The sequence below is a fragment of the Mesoplodon densirostris genome, chromosome 3 (assembly GCF_025265405.1).
Source record: "Mesoplodon densirostris isolate mMesDen1 chromosome 3, mMesDen1 primary haplotype, whole genome shotgun sequence".
Lineage (NCBI taxonomy): Eukaryota > Metazoa > Chordata > Mammalia > Artiodactyla > Ziphiidae > Mesoplodon > Mesoplodon densirostris.
Window position 1 is genome coordinate 142,976,841 of NC_082663.1, and position 16,996 is coordinate 142,993,836.

The window sequence follows — 16,996 nt, forward strand, 5'->3', positions numbered from 1 at the left end:
CTTCTTCTTATTTTTTCCTAATGTGGATGCTTACATTATTGTTTACCCATCTATTTTTTTACCAGTGTATTTGGCTGATGGCATAAATTTCACGGTAGGCACTGCTTTTGCTACATCTCACAATTTAGCTCAAAATAAATTTAATTTATCAAGTCTTCTTCTTTAATTCTATGTATTATTTAGACATGTGTTGTGGAATCTCTACATAGTAGGGCATTTTCCAACTCTCTTGCTGTTATTGATTGCTAGAGTAATGCTTTTTATTTTTTTTGTGTGGTACACGGGTCCCCTGCATCCGCTAAAAGAGAAAATATGTATTGATTCTGCCTTTTCTAGTTACAGAATTACCTGTACAGGTGTTTTTGTTTCTTTATGTTGATATGAATTATCTTCTGGAGTCCCGTGCTATCAGCCTGAAGAACTCCAGTAATTCCTGTGAGGCAATTGGCTATCAATATATTCTTTCACTTTTTGTTGATCAGAGAGAGTCCTTATTTTGCCATCTTTTTTCAGAAGGTAGTTTTGATTATAGGATTGTTGGTTGACAGCCTTTTTTCCTAGTGCACTTTGAATGCTTCCCTCTGCCTTCTGGCTTCGCTGTTTTCTGCTGAGACATCACCTGGCAATTTTACTGCGGTCTCCTTGTTAAGAGTTGGGTCACTTTTCATTTGCTCTTTGTTCTCACTGTATGGTTCTTACCTTCCTGCTTGTTTGCATGTCTCATATTTTTGATATAAACTAGATAGTTTAGGAAATATAATGTAGCAACTTTGGGAACTGGACCCATTCCTTCTGGAGATTTTTATTGTTATGTGCTTATTTGTTCAGTGAGTGCCTGCATTATTTTATTTTTTTTATTTTTTGCGGTACGCAGGCCTCTCACCGCCGTGGCCTCTCCCGTCGCAGAGGACAGGCTCCAGACGCGCAGGCCCAGCGGCCATGGCTCACAGGCCCAGCCGCTCTGCGGCATGTGGGATCCTCCCGGACCGGAGCACGAACCCACGTCCCCTGCATCGCCAGGCGGACTCTCAACCACTGCGCCACCAGGGAAGCCCTGCATTATTTTATTACTTTATTTTTTAAATATTTATTTATTTGGTTGTGCTGGCTCTTAGTTGTGGCAGGCTGGCTCCTTAGTTGCGGCACATGGGCTCCTTAGTTGCAGCTCATGGGCTCCTTAGTTGTGGCATGCGAACTCTTAGTTGCGGCATGCATGTGGGATCTAGTTCCCTGACCAGGGATTGGACTCAGGCCCCTTGCATTGGGAGTGCAGAGTCCCAACCATTGTGCCACCAGGGAAATCTCAAGTGCTTGCATTAGTTTAATAAAACCTGTTCCCCCTGTATTGAGAAGCCAGAGGTGGTGTATTGAATTAAGAATATGTAGATGAGGGACTTCCCTGGTGGTACAGTGGATAAAGAGTCCATGCTCCTAATGCAGGGGGCCCAGGTTCGATCCCTGATCAGGGAACTATGTCCCACATGCATGCCACAACTAAGGAGTCTGCGAGCCGCAACTAAGGGGCCCGCCTGCCGCAACTAAGACCTGGCACAACCAAATAAATAAATATTTTTTAAAAAAAGAACATGCAGATTATATGATCCTGCAATCCCACTCCTAGGCTAATATCTGGAGAAAACTACAATTCTAAAAGATACATCTGGGACTTCCCTGGTGGCACAGTGGTTAAGAATCCACCTGCCAATGCAGGGGACATGGGTTCAAACCCTGGTCTGGGAAGATCCCACATGCTGCAGAGCAACTAAGCCCGTGAGCCACAACTACTGAGCCCACATGCCACAACTACTGAAGCCTGCGCACCTAGAGCCTGTGCTCTGCAACAAGAGAAGCCACTGCGATGAGAAGCCTGTGCATCGCCATGAAGAGTAGCCCCCACTCGCCACAACTAGAGAAAACCTGCACGCAGCAACGAAGACCCAGTGCAGCCAAAAAAAAAATAAAGATACATCCATCCCTATGCTCACAGCAGCACTATTCACAATAGCCAAGAGATGGAATCAGCTTAAACGTCCATCGACAGGTGAATGGATAAAGAAGATGTGGTTAATATATACAATGGACTACTAATCGGCCATAAAAAAGAATGAAATAATGCCATTTGCACAACATGGATGAACCTAGAGATTATCACACTAAGTGAAGTTAAGTCAGGGAGAGAAAGACAAATACCAAACGCTACCACTTACATGTGGAATCTAAAATATGACACAAATGAACTTATCTATGGAACAGAAACAGACTCACAGACATAGAGAATAGACTTCTGGTTGCCAAGGGGGAGAGGAAATGGTGGAGGGATGAATTGGGAGTTTGGAATTAGCAGATGCAAAGTATTATACATAGAACAGATAAACAAGGTCTTACTTTATAGCACAGGGTACTGTATTCAACATCCTATTATAAACTGTAATAAACTGAAAAAAATATAAAAAAGTATATATATGTATATATAACTGAAACACTTTGCTGTACAGAAGTTAATACAACATTGTCAATCAACTGTAGTGCAATAAAATTAATGTTTAAAGAAGAGTAGTCCTTCAGAAGGGTTCACTGGCATAGCAGTCCTATCCTTCTCTCTTGCTAGTTTTTTTTTTTTTTTTTTTTTTTTTTTGTGGTATGCGGGCCTCTCACTGTTGTGGCCTCTCCCGTTGCGGAGCACAGGCTCCAGACGTGCAGGCTCAGCAGCCATGGCTCACAGGCCCAGCCGCTCTGCGGCATGTGGGATCCTCACGGACCGGGGCATGAACCCGCATCCCCTGCATCAGCAGGCGGACTCTCAACCACTGCGCCACCAGGGAAGCCCTTGCTAGCTTAATTGTCTCACAATTTGCCTAAATTTATAGGCCTTGGTTATGTCACAAAGGAGATTATAAAAATATTACCTAGCATACTAAGAAGTGAATCTATGTATTTTATAACCTATTGCTAATAGTTATAAAAGATTAAAAAAATCATAAAAATGACCAACAGCCCCCTCTTCTAACATAATTGAATAAAGTTTCTTAGCAATTAAGTTTAGCTCCACGAGAATGTTCTTGCTTTCAGGAAAATGATTTATGATCACCAATGATAAAGTTAACCGCCTAAAAGCATTCAATACTTCTTGCTAACTTGAACAGCAATCAAATCCTCTAACACAAGTAAAATTCCTATAAGAAGTCCCTTTGAACACCGTTACTGTTACACACCACAGTCTTATAGGATTTGTAATCATTATTTTTTATAATTTTTGTTGTATAGTTGATTTACAATAGTGTTAATTTCTGCTGTACAGCAAAGTGATTCAGTTGTACATGTATTCTTTTTTTTTAAATTTATTTTTGGCTGCATTGGGTCTTCCTTGCTGCGTACAGGCTTTCTCTAGTTGCGGCAAGCAGGGTTACTCTTCGTTGCAGTGTGCGGGCTTCTCTTGTTGCTGAGCAGGGCTCTAGGTGCGCGGGCTCAGTAGTTGTGGCTCATGGGCTCTAGAGCACAGGCTCAGTAGTTGTGGTGCACGGGCTTAGTTGCTCCATGGATGTGGGATCTTCCCAGACCAGGGCTCGAACCCGTGTCCCCTGAATTGGCAGGCGGATTTTTAACCACTTCCCCACCAGGGAAGCCCGCCTGTAATAATTCTTAATTGAATTCATTTTGCCCCAGTATTTGACTAGAGGTATGATCTTGTGGTCACTGGCAAGACGGCACTGAAAAAATCCCAAGATTAAACTTTTGCAGATGAGTAAGAAATTAGATCCATGACAAAACTATAACTAAAAATAAGAAAATGGCCTGAAGATAAAGTAGTTGACCTTCTATTCACAGGATAAAGCAGACTCATATTGTATAATGATTAAATGAAGAAAACTGCAAGTTTTTCTGAATATTTATAAAATGGGTACTTCAATATATTCTTTGAGGAAATGAAAAACAACATGTGTTAGCTAACGAAAGCATCAAAGAGTTGGTAAAATATTTGAAACGACTACAAAAACTGTTTTACAAAAAAATTCAGTTTTAATTATATAAAATAAAATAAAAAACATATTGAGGGGTTATATTCAGCTACAATTAACAGGAAAAACCCACCATCCTCCTGACGGAAGGTGCTTATTCTCACATGTAAACAATGGGTCAAGGAAGCCACTGTACAATGCAGCAGAGAAACAAACTCCCATGTCATTCTTTTTGGTGGCACCGTTGTAATTGCCGTGGTGACTCAGGAACACATACTCACTAGCACTATTAACAGCATTAAGTGTTTCCTACACAAATTAGACATTATGAAGATATAATCCAGAGAAGAGTGGAATCAGAGAATATTCCCAACCATAAAACACTGGAATACTTTGACCATGGACACAAGAGGCCTTACAGAAAAAATTCAAACTCTGATGCATCTTTGATGTGGAAGGTATGAAGACAGCAGGGGAAACTACACATCCATAAAAATGGAAATCAAACATTTGTTGGTGGTGTTAATGATACTCTTGACTATAAGGACACAGAGTCTGGAAAATAAGCTGGAAGACGGTGTCATTGAAGCTCCTAGTATCTGCCTCTCTCCCAGTGTGGGGATTCCAGTATCTGAAGAATATCTTCTTTGTACCTGCTTTTAAGTCACACACAGGTGAGCTATTGGTGAATGCTGATATGGAACCAAAAAGAGGATGGATTATGGAAAGTCTAGACCTTAATATTACTCACAGGCAAGATATCTCCAACTCTAGATTTTTTGTATTATCACAAGTCTCACAGTTTATTCACCAAATACTAGTCAGAAGGAAATACAAAGCATAATTTACATGAAACTATACTTTTTGCCATCCTTCCCATACATAAAATTTCTTCCAGGTGTTTAGTAGAATGGAAAATGGAAAAAGGCTCCTATACTCACCACCACCAAAAAGTATCTTTCTCAGTGAAAAGGGTACTATATATAATAGATTATGAATATCCAGGAACTGCCACACAAAGCTACTAGGCATATCCCAACAAATACCAAACTGCCATTTTGCAATGGCTCATTAACTGAGAATGAATAGAACATTATAAAAATTTAAGACGAACTGCATATTAGAAATGTACTTGGGGACTTCCCTGGCAATCCAGTGGTTAAGACTCTGTGCTCCCACTGCAGGGGGTGCAGGTTTGATTACTGGTAAGGGGACTAAGATCCCACATGATGCATGGCACAGCCCCCCACCCCAAAAAAAAGAAAAAAGAAATACACTTAAGTTCACCCATGGATCCAACAGGGTTAAAATGTAAAGAAAAATAATCATTACCTGATTAAAGGAAAAATCACTACCTTTAAATCTTAGGTACTATTGTTCAAAGACAATGTACACAATTACCTCACATTAATATTCATTTCTAAAATTAGGAGAAATCCACCATTCAAGGATACACTTGAAGAAAGATCCTTACTAAACACAACATATTTATTAAACTTTTAAAACAACTCTTTCATATTGAAGATTTTCTGGAACATTAGGCATGGAGTACTTTCCATTAAGTTATCTCATTTTATTTACATTTATACTTCTTCTTCATGGGAATTCTCATACATGATGTTGGCCAGCTGAAGTTGTTGCCCAGGCTGTTTACAAATGCGGTTTTATCTAGGGAATCCTTTCATCCTTTTAAACTACTGAGATCAGAGAAGCCTTTCCCATTCTCCACACTTTATATGTTTTCTATGCAGTGTGCAGTCTCATGTGTCTTCAAATGATTGAGAGATAAATGAAAGCTTTCCCACATTCCTGACCTTGGTAGGTTTTCTATCCAGTGTGAATTCTTTCATGCACTTGAACATAAGTGGAACGGAAGGTTTTCCCACATATTTTACATTCATAGGGTTTTTCTCCAGTATGGGTTCTTTCATGAACCTTGAAACCTTTTTGAGAACTAAAACATTTACCACATTGTTTACATTGATAAGGTTTCTCTCCAGTGTGACTCCTTTCATGAGTTCGAAGAGAACTGTGGTATCTGTAGGCTTTCTCACAGTGTTTACATTGATACGGTTTCTCTCCTGTGTGAATTCTTTCATGTGTTTGAAGGCTTTCATGACAACTAAAGGCTTTTCCACATTGTTTACATACATAGGGTTTCTCTCCAGTGTGAGTTCTTCTGTGTACTCGTAAGGAACAGTAGTAACTAAAGGCTTTGCCACATTGTTTACATTGATACGGTTTCTCTCCAGTGTGAATCCTTTCATGTATTTTAAGAGAACTGGGATTAATGAATACTCTCTCACATTTTTTACATTTATAAGGTCCATCTCTAGTGTGTGTTATCATATGTTTTCGAAAGGTTTTTTGCCATGTGAAGGCTTTCCCACATTCTTTACACTTATAGGGCTTTTCTCCAGTGTGGATTCTTTCATGATTTCGAAGAGAACTGGCAGTACTCAGTACTTTAGAACATATTTTACATACATACAGTGTCTCTCCTGTGTGATTTCTTTTGTGTATTTGGAAGGAACTGAAATAATTAAAGGCTTTACCACACTGCTTACATTCATAGGGTTTCTCTCCTCTGTGAATTCTTTCATGTATTTGAATAGTTTCAGGACTTTTAAAGGCTTTTCCACATTGTTTACATTGATAGGGTTTCTCTCCATTGTGACTCCTTTCATGCATTCGAAGACAACTGGGATAAATGAATGCTTTCTCACATTTCTTACATTTATAAAATCCATCTCCAGTGTGTGTTACCATGTGTTGTCGAAAGCTTGTTTCCCACGTGAAGGCCTTCCCACATTCCTTACATTCATAGGGTTTTTTCCCAGTGTGATTACTTTCATGTATTTGGAAACGTTTTTGAGCACTGAATCTTTTACCACATTGCTTGCATTCATAGGGTTTCTCTCCACTGTGAATCCTTTTATGTGTTCGGAAGGATTTCTGATATGGAAATGCTTTTCCACATTGTTTACATTCATAGGGTTTCTCTCCAGTGTGACTCCTTTCATGTGTTCGAAGAGAACCAGGATAAATGAATGCTTTCCCACATTCTTTACATTTATATGGCTTTACACCATATTTTTGATACTCTCGCGTTTTGTGTTCAATGTGACATCTCATGTGTCTAGTAAGGGATGAATGATCCATGAAGACTGTTCCACATGCACTGCATTTCAATGGTTTTAATCCAGGAGTTTTCTTGTTCAGATTGAGAGTTGGAATAAGGCTGAAATTTTCTCCACATAAACTAATGTCTTTACTTTTACAGAATCTCTCTACCAGAAAAGTTCTGTAATAAATGAGAATGTTATTAATGACTTCTTTATTAATCATTTTACATTTATTATATTTATTATGAATTATAGGAACTGGTTTTCTATCATGTGTGAACTGTTAGAAATTGAATATACTGAATGTTCTCAATGGGACTTCACACTTTCTATTAAAAAGTGATATTCAAGTATAGGTTTTATTACTAATGACTGCAAGTGAACTATTTTGCAAACACTAAATATTTATATCCCATTTAAGAAAATATTTTTGGGAAACATTTTCTAAGAATAACTCAATTTGGGGCTTCCCTGGTGGCGCAGTGGTTAAGAATCTGCCTCCCAATGCAGGGGACACAGGTTCAAGCGCTGGCCTGGGAAGATCCCACATGCCGTGGAGCAACTAAGCCCATGTACCACAACTACTGAAGACCATGAGCCTAGAGCCCGTGCTCTGCAACAGGAGAAGCCACCACAGTGAGAAGCCTGCGCAGTGCAACCAAGAGCAGCCCCTGTTTGCTGCAACTAGAGAAAGCCTGCACATAGCAATGAAGACCCAACACAGCCAAAAATTAAAAAAAAAAAAAAAAAAAGAAAACTCAATTTGAAGGCGGGGTTATTTATTATGTTGCTTCTTTTAAAATTTTCATAATATTACTGCAATTCTCACGAGACAATGCTTTGTATTTTAAGTGTGACTCACCTTAATTTTCTCCCCTGGTTTTTGTACTGATCTTCAATGTCATGATACTCCCATTTTGCTCCTGAAATGCAGACCCAGAAAAATGATCCCAAAGTACTATAAATTATAGAAAAATTATTAGATTCTAGGTCCAGGATGAGCTCTGACCATTTCTAGTTTCTTTACCAATGTCTTCCCTTTCCACGTTCCACATCTTGAAACAACATTGACAGGTAAGAAATATTTCTTCTCTAATTGACAAAGTTAGGGAATTTCTTCATTCTTACCGACTGCAGCCAGATTCCTTAAGGTTTCCTGCATCACATCTCTGTAGAGTTTCCTCTGTGAAGGACCCAATAAAGCCCACTCCTCCAGTGTGAAGTCCACAGCCACATCCTCTATGGTCACTGAGTCCTAAAATACCGAAAAAATGTGTACACCGAGATGCATGAGACTGACAGAACTAGACATCCACACTTCATTTATAGGAAGTTTACGTATGATTCTTTTATTTACAAAGTTATTCTATGACTTGATCATGAGAAACTTACTCTCCACACTTCCTCAATAATTTAGCAGCATCATGAAGAAATGAAAATTATTTACACATTATCACTTATATCACAATGGCAGAGCCCAGAGAATGCAGGGAAATGACAGAAATACTGTACAAATAAAACAAATATCATTTTAAGAACATCAATTTCTTGTGAAAAAAATTATTTCATCTTCTTCCTATGATGCTCCATTTACAGCACTTCATAAGGCAGAGGATCAAAACTCATGCGGTTTCAATGAATAGAAACACTGTCAAGAACTGGAAGCTTTTTCCTAGTCTCATCATCTAACATCAGAGTCCAGGTGCCTGGAGAAATCGAACTTTTAACAAATCCCAGCTGGCCACATTCTCCCAAAGTCCTCCAGGCCTTTAGAGAAATCAGATGCAGATGCCTGAATATATTCTTCTGGGGAACCATTGCCTTCTACTTGCCTTTTAACAATTATCAAAGACTCTATTTTTCCTTTCTCTCTATATATAATTTGATGCAGCTAGAAAATTTGAAACTTAGAGCTCACTCACGAGGAAGAAGCAATATTATATTAGACCACAAAATCCCTATACTCATGTGCCTCAGGGCTGCTTCCAGCCAAATTTTAGAACACACAGTGCAATTACATGCCAGAAAAACTCTTCTCATCACACCCTAACAGTATACCCTGGGCCTTACTGTCCTTAAGGAACAGTTTAAGAGCTACAGTTTGCAAGGGGGTTCACTGAGGTCCATAATAGTGTGATGGTGAATATTCCCATGATTAGAAAATATGTATAGGTTTCATCGGTGGTTTTCTCCAACACAACATAAAGTCTCCATTCTGCAGTTTCAGCTACAAGTGTTGGGCATGCACTTGGCTACTGCCAGGTGAAAATCTAGTTCTGGGATTTATGAATTTAGAAGCTGTGATTCTTAATCTCACAAGAAGAGAATGAAAAAGCTTGAAATAAACAAGTCCTCCCAGAGCCATAAGAGCACTGACTTCAAAGGGCAAACCAATGTCCTAAAACTGGATAAAAGAAAAGAAAGATGTTTTTAAAATATGACCCAAGTATTCAGTTCTTAATGCCTATACCCAAGAGTCTGTTTCACCAGAGTCTAACAAAAAGACCAAAAAGAACTAAAAGATACAACACAATATTTATGAAGCCTGGCATGACCTTCTTTAACACAAGACTTAAGATACATATAATGAAATTAACTAAAGGAAAAGAAAGAAAGAAATAGAACATGTAAGTAACAACTAAGGGTTTTCTAAAATTAATGATAGACAATACCTGTAGGTTCATGAAGCTCAGTGAACAGAAAACATGAAAACACAGAAATGGAGATTAAAGTATATCATATTCAAATTAGGGAAAAAATGAAGAGAACACATTGTAAGAAGCTAGAGAGAAACATGTACAATGCAAAAGTAATAAACTCTTGGAAAATATCACAGAATGAAATCTAGGTCACCTTGGGTTTGGTAACAAATTATCAAATATAACAACAATCACAAGATTTATAAAAGGAAAAAAAAGTATAATTTCACTTCATTAAAATGAAAAATGCCTCTTTCAAGAAAGAGTGTAAAGAGAGTGAAAATCACAGAATAGGAGAAAATCCTTACAAAACACATACATGATAAATGACTGGTATTCAAAATATCTAAAGTATTATTGTCAAAGTAAGAAGACAAACCACCAATGAAAAATTGGCTGAATATCTAACAAACAGCTTCCCAAAGAAGACATACAGAAGGGAAACAGGAAATATGAAAACGTGCTCAACATCAAATGTCAATGGGAAACTGCAAATGAAACAATGAGATATCACTACACACTTATTTAATGGCTAAAATGCAAAACATTCAGAACAACAAATATTGGTGAAAAGGTGAAGAAAATCCTCATTCATTGCTGGGGGAAATGGAATTTGGTAGCCCTACAGTGGAAGACAGGAGCTTTCTTTCAAAACACTACATACTGAGTAAGATCCAGCAATCACACTCCTTGCTATCTGTCCAAATGACTTCAACTCTTATAGCTCTTATGTTCACACGAAACCCATACACAAATACCTGTAGGGGCTTTATTCATAACTGGCATAAGTTAGAGGTAAGCAAGATATCCTTCAAGAGTTAAATACATAATGATCGGTATAGCCATATGATGAAATACTGTTCACTGATAAAAACAAATGAGGTAGAGCTATGAAAACACATGGAGGAAGCAAAAGTGTATTGCTAAGTGAAAGAACACAATCTGACAAAGCTATATACTACATGATTCCAAGTATATGACATTCTGGAAAAGACAAAAGCATGAGACGGGAAAATGATCTTTGGCTCTGGAGGATTTCGGGATTAGAGGAAGAGATGAATCAATCTGTGGAGCACGAGGAAGTTTAGGAAAGTAAAATTACACTATATGTGCAGAAATGATTAATACATGTTATTATACATTTGCGAAATCCATACATTATGCAACACAAAAAGTCAACGCTAATGTCACCTGCCCACTTTAATGCATCAGTATTGGTTCAGCAATTGTAACAAATGGACCAGTCATACAAGATTTAAAGAATGACGACTACTGTGTGGATGCCGAGGCATTATTTGGGAACTCTCTGTAATTTCTGATCAGCTTCCTAGTAAACCTAAAAAAAGCTGAAGTCTATTTAAAAAAAAGAGCACTGGGCTTCCCTGGTGGCGCAGTGGTTGACAGTCCGCCTGCTGGTGCAGGGGACATGGGTTCGTGCCCCGGTCCGGGAAGATCCCACGTGCCGTGGAGCGGCTAGGCCTGTGAGCCATGGCCGCTGAGCCTGCACGTCCGGAGCCTGTGCTCCGCAACGGGAGAGGCCACAACAGTGAGAGGCCCGCGTACCGCAATAAATAAATAAATAAATAAATAAAAATAAATTTAAAAAACAGCACTGACTCATTACAACTCATCCTGATGACTGCCTGATGTTTGGTTAGGTGTGGCGACAGTTGGTTTTGTTTCTTCATCAAGGCTGTCTCAACTAAGGGATGAAGGGCAGCAACTCTCCACTGAGCTCCATCATGTTCCAGGGTGTACTGTCATCTTTAGTCTATTCACTCCCCAGAGCTGTGCATTCAGTGAATCCCAAGCAGCTACCCAGGGAACCAAGGTGTTGGAAAGGGTGGCTCCAACAGCACCAGAGCATCTTTCAAAGGACTGAAGAAAGAAATGTCATCTCTCCAAGGGAGCATAAGCCCAACGGCCAAGGTTTGGCTCCATCATATCACATGTAGGTGTCAGTGGCCGAGCTGAGCTCCTGGGGTGCTGTTTCCAGTACCAAAGCCATAATAGGCACCTAAATGGAGTCCTCTGTTTTTAAGAGATCCCAGTATGGGGGGATAATTGCAGCTTTAATGGCATATTAATGTGAGACCTAGGACAGTGCCTTGCATCAGAAGACTATGGCCAACTTAAGGCCCTCCTCAGAGAGCCTCCCATCACTGCTCGCAGGGCTAGAGGCCTCCTCATGACACTGATTGCCTTATAGAGCTTAAGAAACCCGAGTTCAAGTTGGGTTTGAACAAATCCTTTTGCTGTGCCAAGCTGAGACAGTGAGTGTTGTCAACCGTAACAGAGAGGGTAAGGATCTTTGTTGCAACAGATGCAGGGGCAACAGCCTCAGAGTTACTTAAAAGTTTTGGTGAGCCTTCTGGAATCTCACCACTTACAGGCTGCCTTTCCCTGTCTCTTCTCTTTCACTTTTGCTGAAATAACTGCTCTTTTGAAAGTAGTGACTGTCTTTTGGGCTCACCTCATTCACAGGGTATAATCATCCTCCTACACTCCCCCAGTCCTCCCCTCAACATTAATGTCTGGGCAAACCCAGCCTCAGTCACACCTTCACTCTAAACACAGATAGGTTCCAGCTCAGATATCAACCCAGGACCACTGGAAGGAGGGCCCCATTCTCATATTCCTGCTCCCAAAGTACAAAAAACTGACAGAAACTTTCAACTCAGTATCCTCCCTGTATACAGCCCAGGCTTGGTGGGGTTAGCAGTGCAACACAGGGCAGCACAGGGCACAGGAAAATCTCCCCAGCAAACAGCAGCTCACAGAGCAGGAGCCTCCACACTTTCTTATCAGCCTGTTGAAGTAAGAGGCACTAGGGGAAAGGTAGGGGGTGAGGCTTAACTTTCAGTAGTGAAACAACAAATATGTGGGTCCCAAATAATCATTACTAGAAAAAAAACTTTAAGAAAAATAGGCATTTGCACTGGATTGTTTTATATAAAGAAACACTAAAAAGATGATGAAGGCTTAATCAAAACTGGTTATCTGAGGGTGGCTGGCGTTAAGAGCAGAGGAATGGGGCAAAATGTGGGCAGGGAGTCTTCTTAATTTCTTCCCTTAGGAATTTAATTTTAACCATTCTATATAGAAAACCACTGCAAGATTTGATCCTTTAAACAGTAATGGATATAAAAGTGTAAACCACAAAAAAATGAAAACTCCCTTTCTAACTAAAGGCACACAGGATATTATACGTTTTCTCTCCATTATAGTAAACGTTGGAGATATTTTCAGAAATAAGTGGCATATTACATTGTATTTTAGGTTTGCAATTAAGTCTTAAATGGACTAGGAATTTGAAAGATTGACATAAACTTTGAGGCGTTTTCCTCATATCAACTGAAATAGAATTTGTTTCTCCTTTTCCCCCACATCCATTAAAATAGAAATTCATTTGCTTTAGGAATACTAGAGGACTTTTTTTTTTTTTTTTTTTTTTTCTTTTTGCGGTATGTGGGCCCTCTCACTGTTGTGGCCTCTCCCGTTGCGGAGCAGGCTCCAGATGCGCAGGCCCAGCGGCCATGGCTCACGGGCCCAGCCGCTCCGCGGCATATGGGATCCTCCCAGACCGGGGCACGAACCCGTATCCCCTGCATCGGCAGGCGGACTCTTAACCACTGCGCCACCAGGGAGGCCCTACTAGAGGACTTTTAATTGTTAAAGTTCTCTGGGACAGGCACTTACAAACACTGACCTAAAAATGGAAAAGCACCTGAGAACTTAAATGCACCCATTTCACGTCTTGAGGTTCTCTTGTCTAAATGAAACAAAAATTCTACTTGACTTCACAATTTTCTTGCCTTAGATGGTATTTGTTAATCAACATAGATTTTAAAAGCCCAGTGTTAATGGAAACTAGAATCAAAGGGTTGTAATCTTGAATGGATAAAGGAATCCAAGAAACACAAATATTGGAATCAAAACATATAAGCAGACTGTGTCCGTACAATTCGGAAACCCATATTCAGAAAGTTGAACATCTTTACAGACTTGAGAGTCTAGATACGCCCGGTTGAGATAAAACTCCTGTAAATGGTCAGTCCCTCAATGAGGGCAGGGACACCTGGGCAGCCACAGGAATAAACTCTGGGAGCTCCACAAACCCTCCCCAGTCCTGTAAGCAGGGAAGCTCTCCCTACCCCAGGCTTCCATTATCACAAGTCAGGAAACTCCGAGCCTGATTCAGGTTAAGGTTCTGATCCAAATGGACTCCCATATTCATAAACCCTTTGTCCACAGGACAGAACACCTCATCCTCACAGACTTCTCAATGGGCACAAATTACACTCTGAGTGCACCTATTATCATGGAGGGACCACTCAAATATAACATGTAAAATGCCTAGGCTAAAGGAAATCACAAGTACCACCCTGAAAGGGCAACTTCCCTACACCCTTGTGAACTTGCACCCCCAGATTTCAGGGCTCTGCAGCTTCTCACAGTATAAGGACTACCATTGGTGGGTGTGAGCAGGTAGGATTGGGCAGGGGGAGGATGTCCAGGAAGATCCACTTCCCTGTGCAGGCTCAAAGGGGGCCTTAGTTTGAAGATACTGACTTCAGGCTCTGCCCCCCACTACAGGTGCTCTCGACCACCACTGATATTTTATGTGAGATACCCAGCAAGGCAAATATATAGAATCAGAAAATTGATTAGTGATTTCCTAGGCCTTGGGATGAGAAGGGAGAGTTACTGCTAATGGACATGAGGTTCATTTTGGGAGTGATGGAAATGTCTTAAAATTAGTGTGGTGATAGTAGAATAAGTCTTTAAATACGGTAAGCACCAGTGATCATTTAAATACACAAACCCTGTCTGGACAATTCAGCAAAATCACTCAAACGCAGTGTGTATGTGGAAATGAGAGAAGAAAATTCTCAGCCACTTTTATTAATTCACCCAGAAAACCCCAAGTATCTTTTCCTTTCAGGAAAAATATGTCAGTCATTTATTATTTTCAAGGCAAGTTTAATTAGTACGTAACTAATCACATTTGAATACTTTTTGTCTCCAAGTCTAAATCCTGGCATTTCATTTGAAATCAACCAACAGTAAAGCAGAGTCCAAAAGAACTCACCTTACTCAGGGAATTAAAAAAGTGAAACAAAAATTCTTAACAACTGGAATGTAATACTGAAAAAATTTTTCCCTCTGGAATTCAACTCTCTTACCTCTTTGGAAATATTTTACATGGTCTTTCAAGCTCTATTAATTAAATACATTTTACATTATTGAAAAGAAAAACTTAAATAAGTGAATAAATCTTTTGAAGGGGACTAACCCAGGGACGGGCAGTAGTCACAGCACAGATCGTCCAGAAAAGTTTCATAAAAAACCTCGACAAAAGGACTTCCCATAGGATGTCTCTTCCCAGAAAAAAAATGGGGAGGAGAAAGAATTTCATACACCTACTTGCAAGTAGTTATTCTTGGCTTTCCGCTCCTGTAAAATATACACAGACCGCCCCCCTCCCGAATGCAATCCACGACTCTGCGCAAATAGTAAAAACAATTAAAATATTGGGTTTGTATGAAATGGACCACGGAAGATGAACAGTTGACAGACGATGTGAATCGGAGAGGGGAAACTGACGTTGGGAAGACGGGGAATAACATGGAAATGTAATGATTTACTACAAGCCCTACAAAGAGCTACTCTGCTGGGCCGGGGTCTTTGACTTGAGACTTTGCTTCCCAAACATTCGGAGGACTCAGAGGAAAACGGGTGCCCCCTGGGCAGCAAGGAGGGGCTGGGACCTGTCAGGGAACAGGTAATCCCAGGACCGAATCCTGGAGAACGAGTCACGATTGTCACCTGAAGACGGCGCCCGACTTCACCGCACAATTCGGGAGAGAAGAGGGGCTGCGGGCGCAGAGCCGCGCGGAGAGGCGCCGGGGCGGAAGTTCCCGCACGAAGTGACGGAAGAGGACGCCAGGGGTCCCGGCTGCCGGGCCAATCCTCACGCTGCGAGCCTGAGGGGACAGAGGTACGAGCGGCGCCGCAGACCCCGCGTATCCGTAGACTCGGGCGTGGAGCGCTAGGAGGCCGTGTCAAAAAGATGGCCGGCTTCGGCCGGTTTCGACCAGTCCCTCCGCGGCGGCCGCGGCCGCAGCCTGGGGCACCACACTCACCATTTCGAGGTTTCCTGAGTCTGAGTCCTTCCTAACGACTCCAAAGACCCGTGCAGATACGTGACACGGACGGGTCTCCAGGGGTAGTGAACCGCACACAGCCAGCGGCTTTAGGCTTTAGGAGAAAGAAAGGAGGTCCACGCCGGTGCAGAGCATCGCCCCACCCACCTGCCTCAGCGGCCTCCCGCTTGGACAGATTTCCAATACCCCGCCCTCTCGTGCCTGAGTGACAACCTGCAAGAGGAAGCCTGACTCAGCAGAATCACTTAGCGCCGCTGGGATTGAATCTGTCCCCGCCTGGCACTTAAGGTTTGTAACAGAACTTTTCCCTGGCCTGGGATTGCCTGGCATGGAACTGTGCTTCTTGTTAAGAAAGGCAGACACTTAGATGTGAACTCACCGTTTGTAACGACGAGGCTGGCTCCAGTTTCATCTTTGCGCCTTGACAGCGCTGAGCCTTCCACCCATCCCTCCTCATCCCCACTCATTAGGTACTTAAGCTAAAGAATCCCAGAGCACTTGGCTTTGGTAGGAGGTCTGAATCACTCAGTCCTAGCTGGGTGCCAGGACAAATCTCAGTCAAACCACAGGCTGTGAGATGTGTGCATTAACTTCTCAGCTGTACATTTTACACTAGAAGGAAATTTATTTTAGATTAGTGTTCCCTGTGTGCCTATAAAACTTTGAAATGTCAACAGCTATAATATATATAAGGCAATTGTATTCCCATTTTCACTGATAGAAGAAAAACAGTAAGTTGTACTTAACATTGGAGTGTACCTGGAAACTCTTCCTGCCCGCCATCCCTAGCTCTACAGAGGGATAACTGACTAATAAAACTGCATTTAAAGATGACAATATGATGATCTGATACACTTATACTGTATAGCATAATTGAAATTTAGGAAGAGAGTGAATCTATTTTTCTGAGGGACTCCTAAATAAGCATTTTAATGAGGAATGGCAGAAATCACAATAGACTATTATCATTGTGGGAGTATCAATTGCGCACCTTAAAAGTATTCTTGTTCGATGTCTGTCTGTTTCTTTATTCCTTGGTTCTCTCATTC

At 40.9% G+C, this 16,996-nt stretch overlaps 1 protein-coding gene across 1 annotated transcript; it reads right to left on the reverse strand.

The window, feature by feature from the left end:
* Window positions 1–5,363: 5,363 nt before the first annotated feature.
* Window positions 5,364–16,080, reverse strand: LOC132486581 (zinc finger protein 709-like). Its single transcript, XM_060093976.1, has 4 exons — window positions 15,927–16,080; window positions 8,210–8,336; window positions 7,944–8,004; window positions 5,364–7,260 (listed from the first exon to the last, which is right to left on the reverse strand). The coding sequence occupies exons 1-4, from the start codon at window positions 15,927–15,929 to the stop codon at window positions 5,784–5,786; spliced, it is 1,668 nt and encodes a 555-aa protein (XP_059949959.1). The 5' UTR covers window positions 15,930–16,080; the 3' UTR covers window positions 5,364–5,783.
* Window positions 16,081–16,996: the final 916 nt, after the last annotated feature.

Bases quoted from the DNA above. Each gene is read 5' to 3' on its own strand.
- LOC132486581 (XM_060093976.1), bottom strand. The intron at 8,005-8,209 runs GTAAGAATGAAG...TCTGCATTTCAG, and splicing joins AAGGAATCTGGCTGCAGTCG to GAGCAAAATGGGAGTATCAT. The intron at 7,261-7,943 runs GTGAGTCACACT...CATTTATTACAG, and splicing joins AACCAGGGGAGAAAATTAAG to AACTTTTCTGGTAGAGAGAT.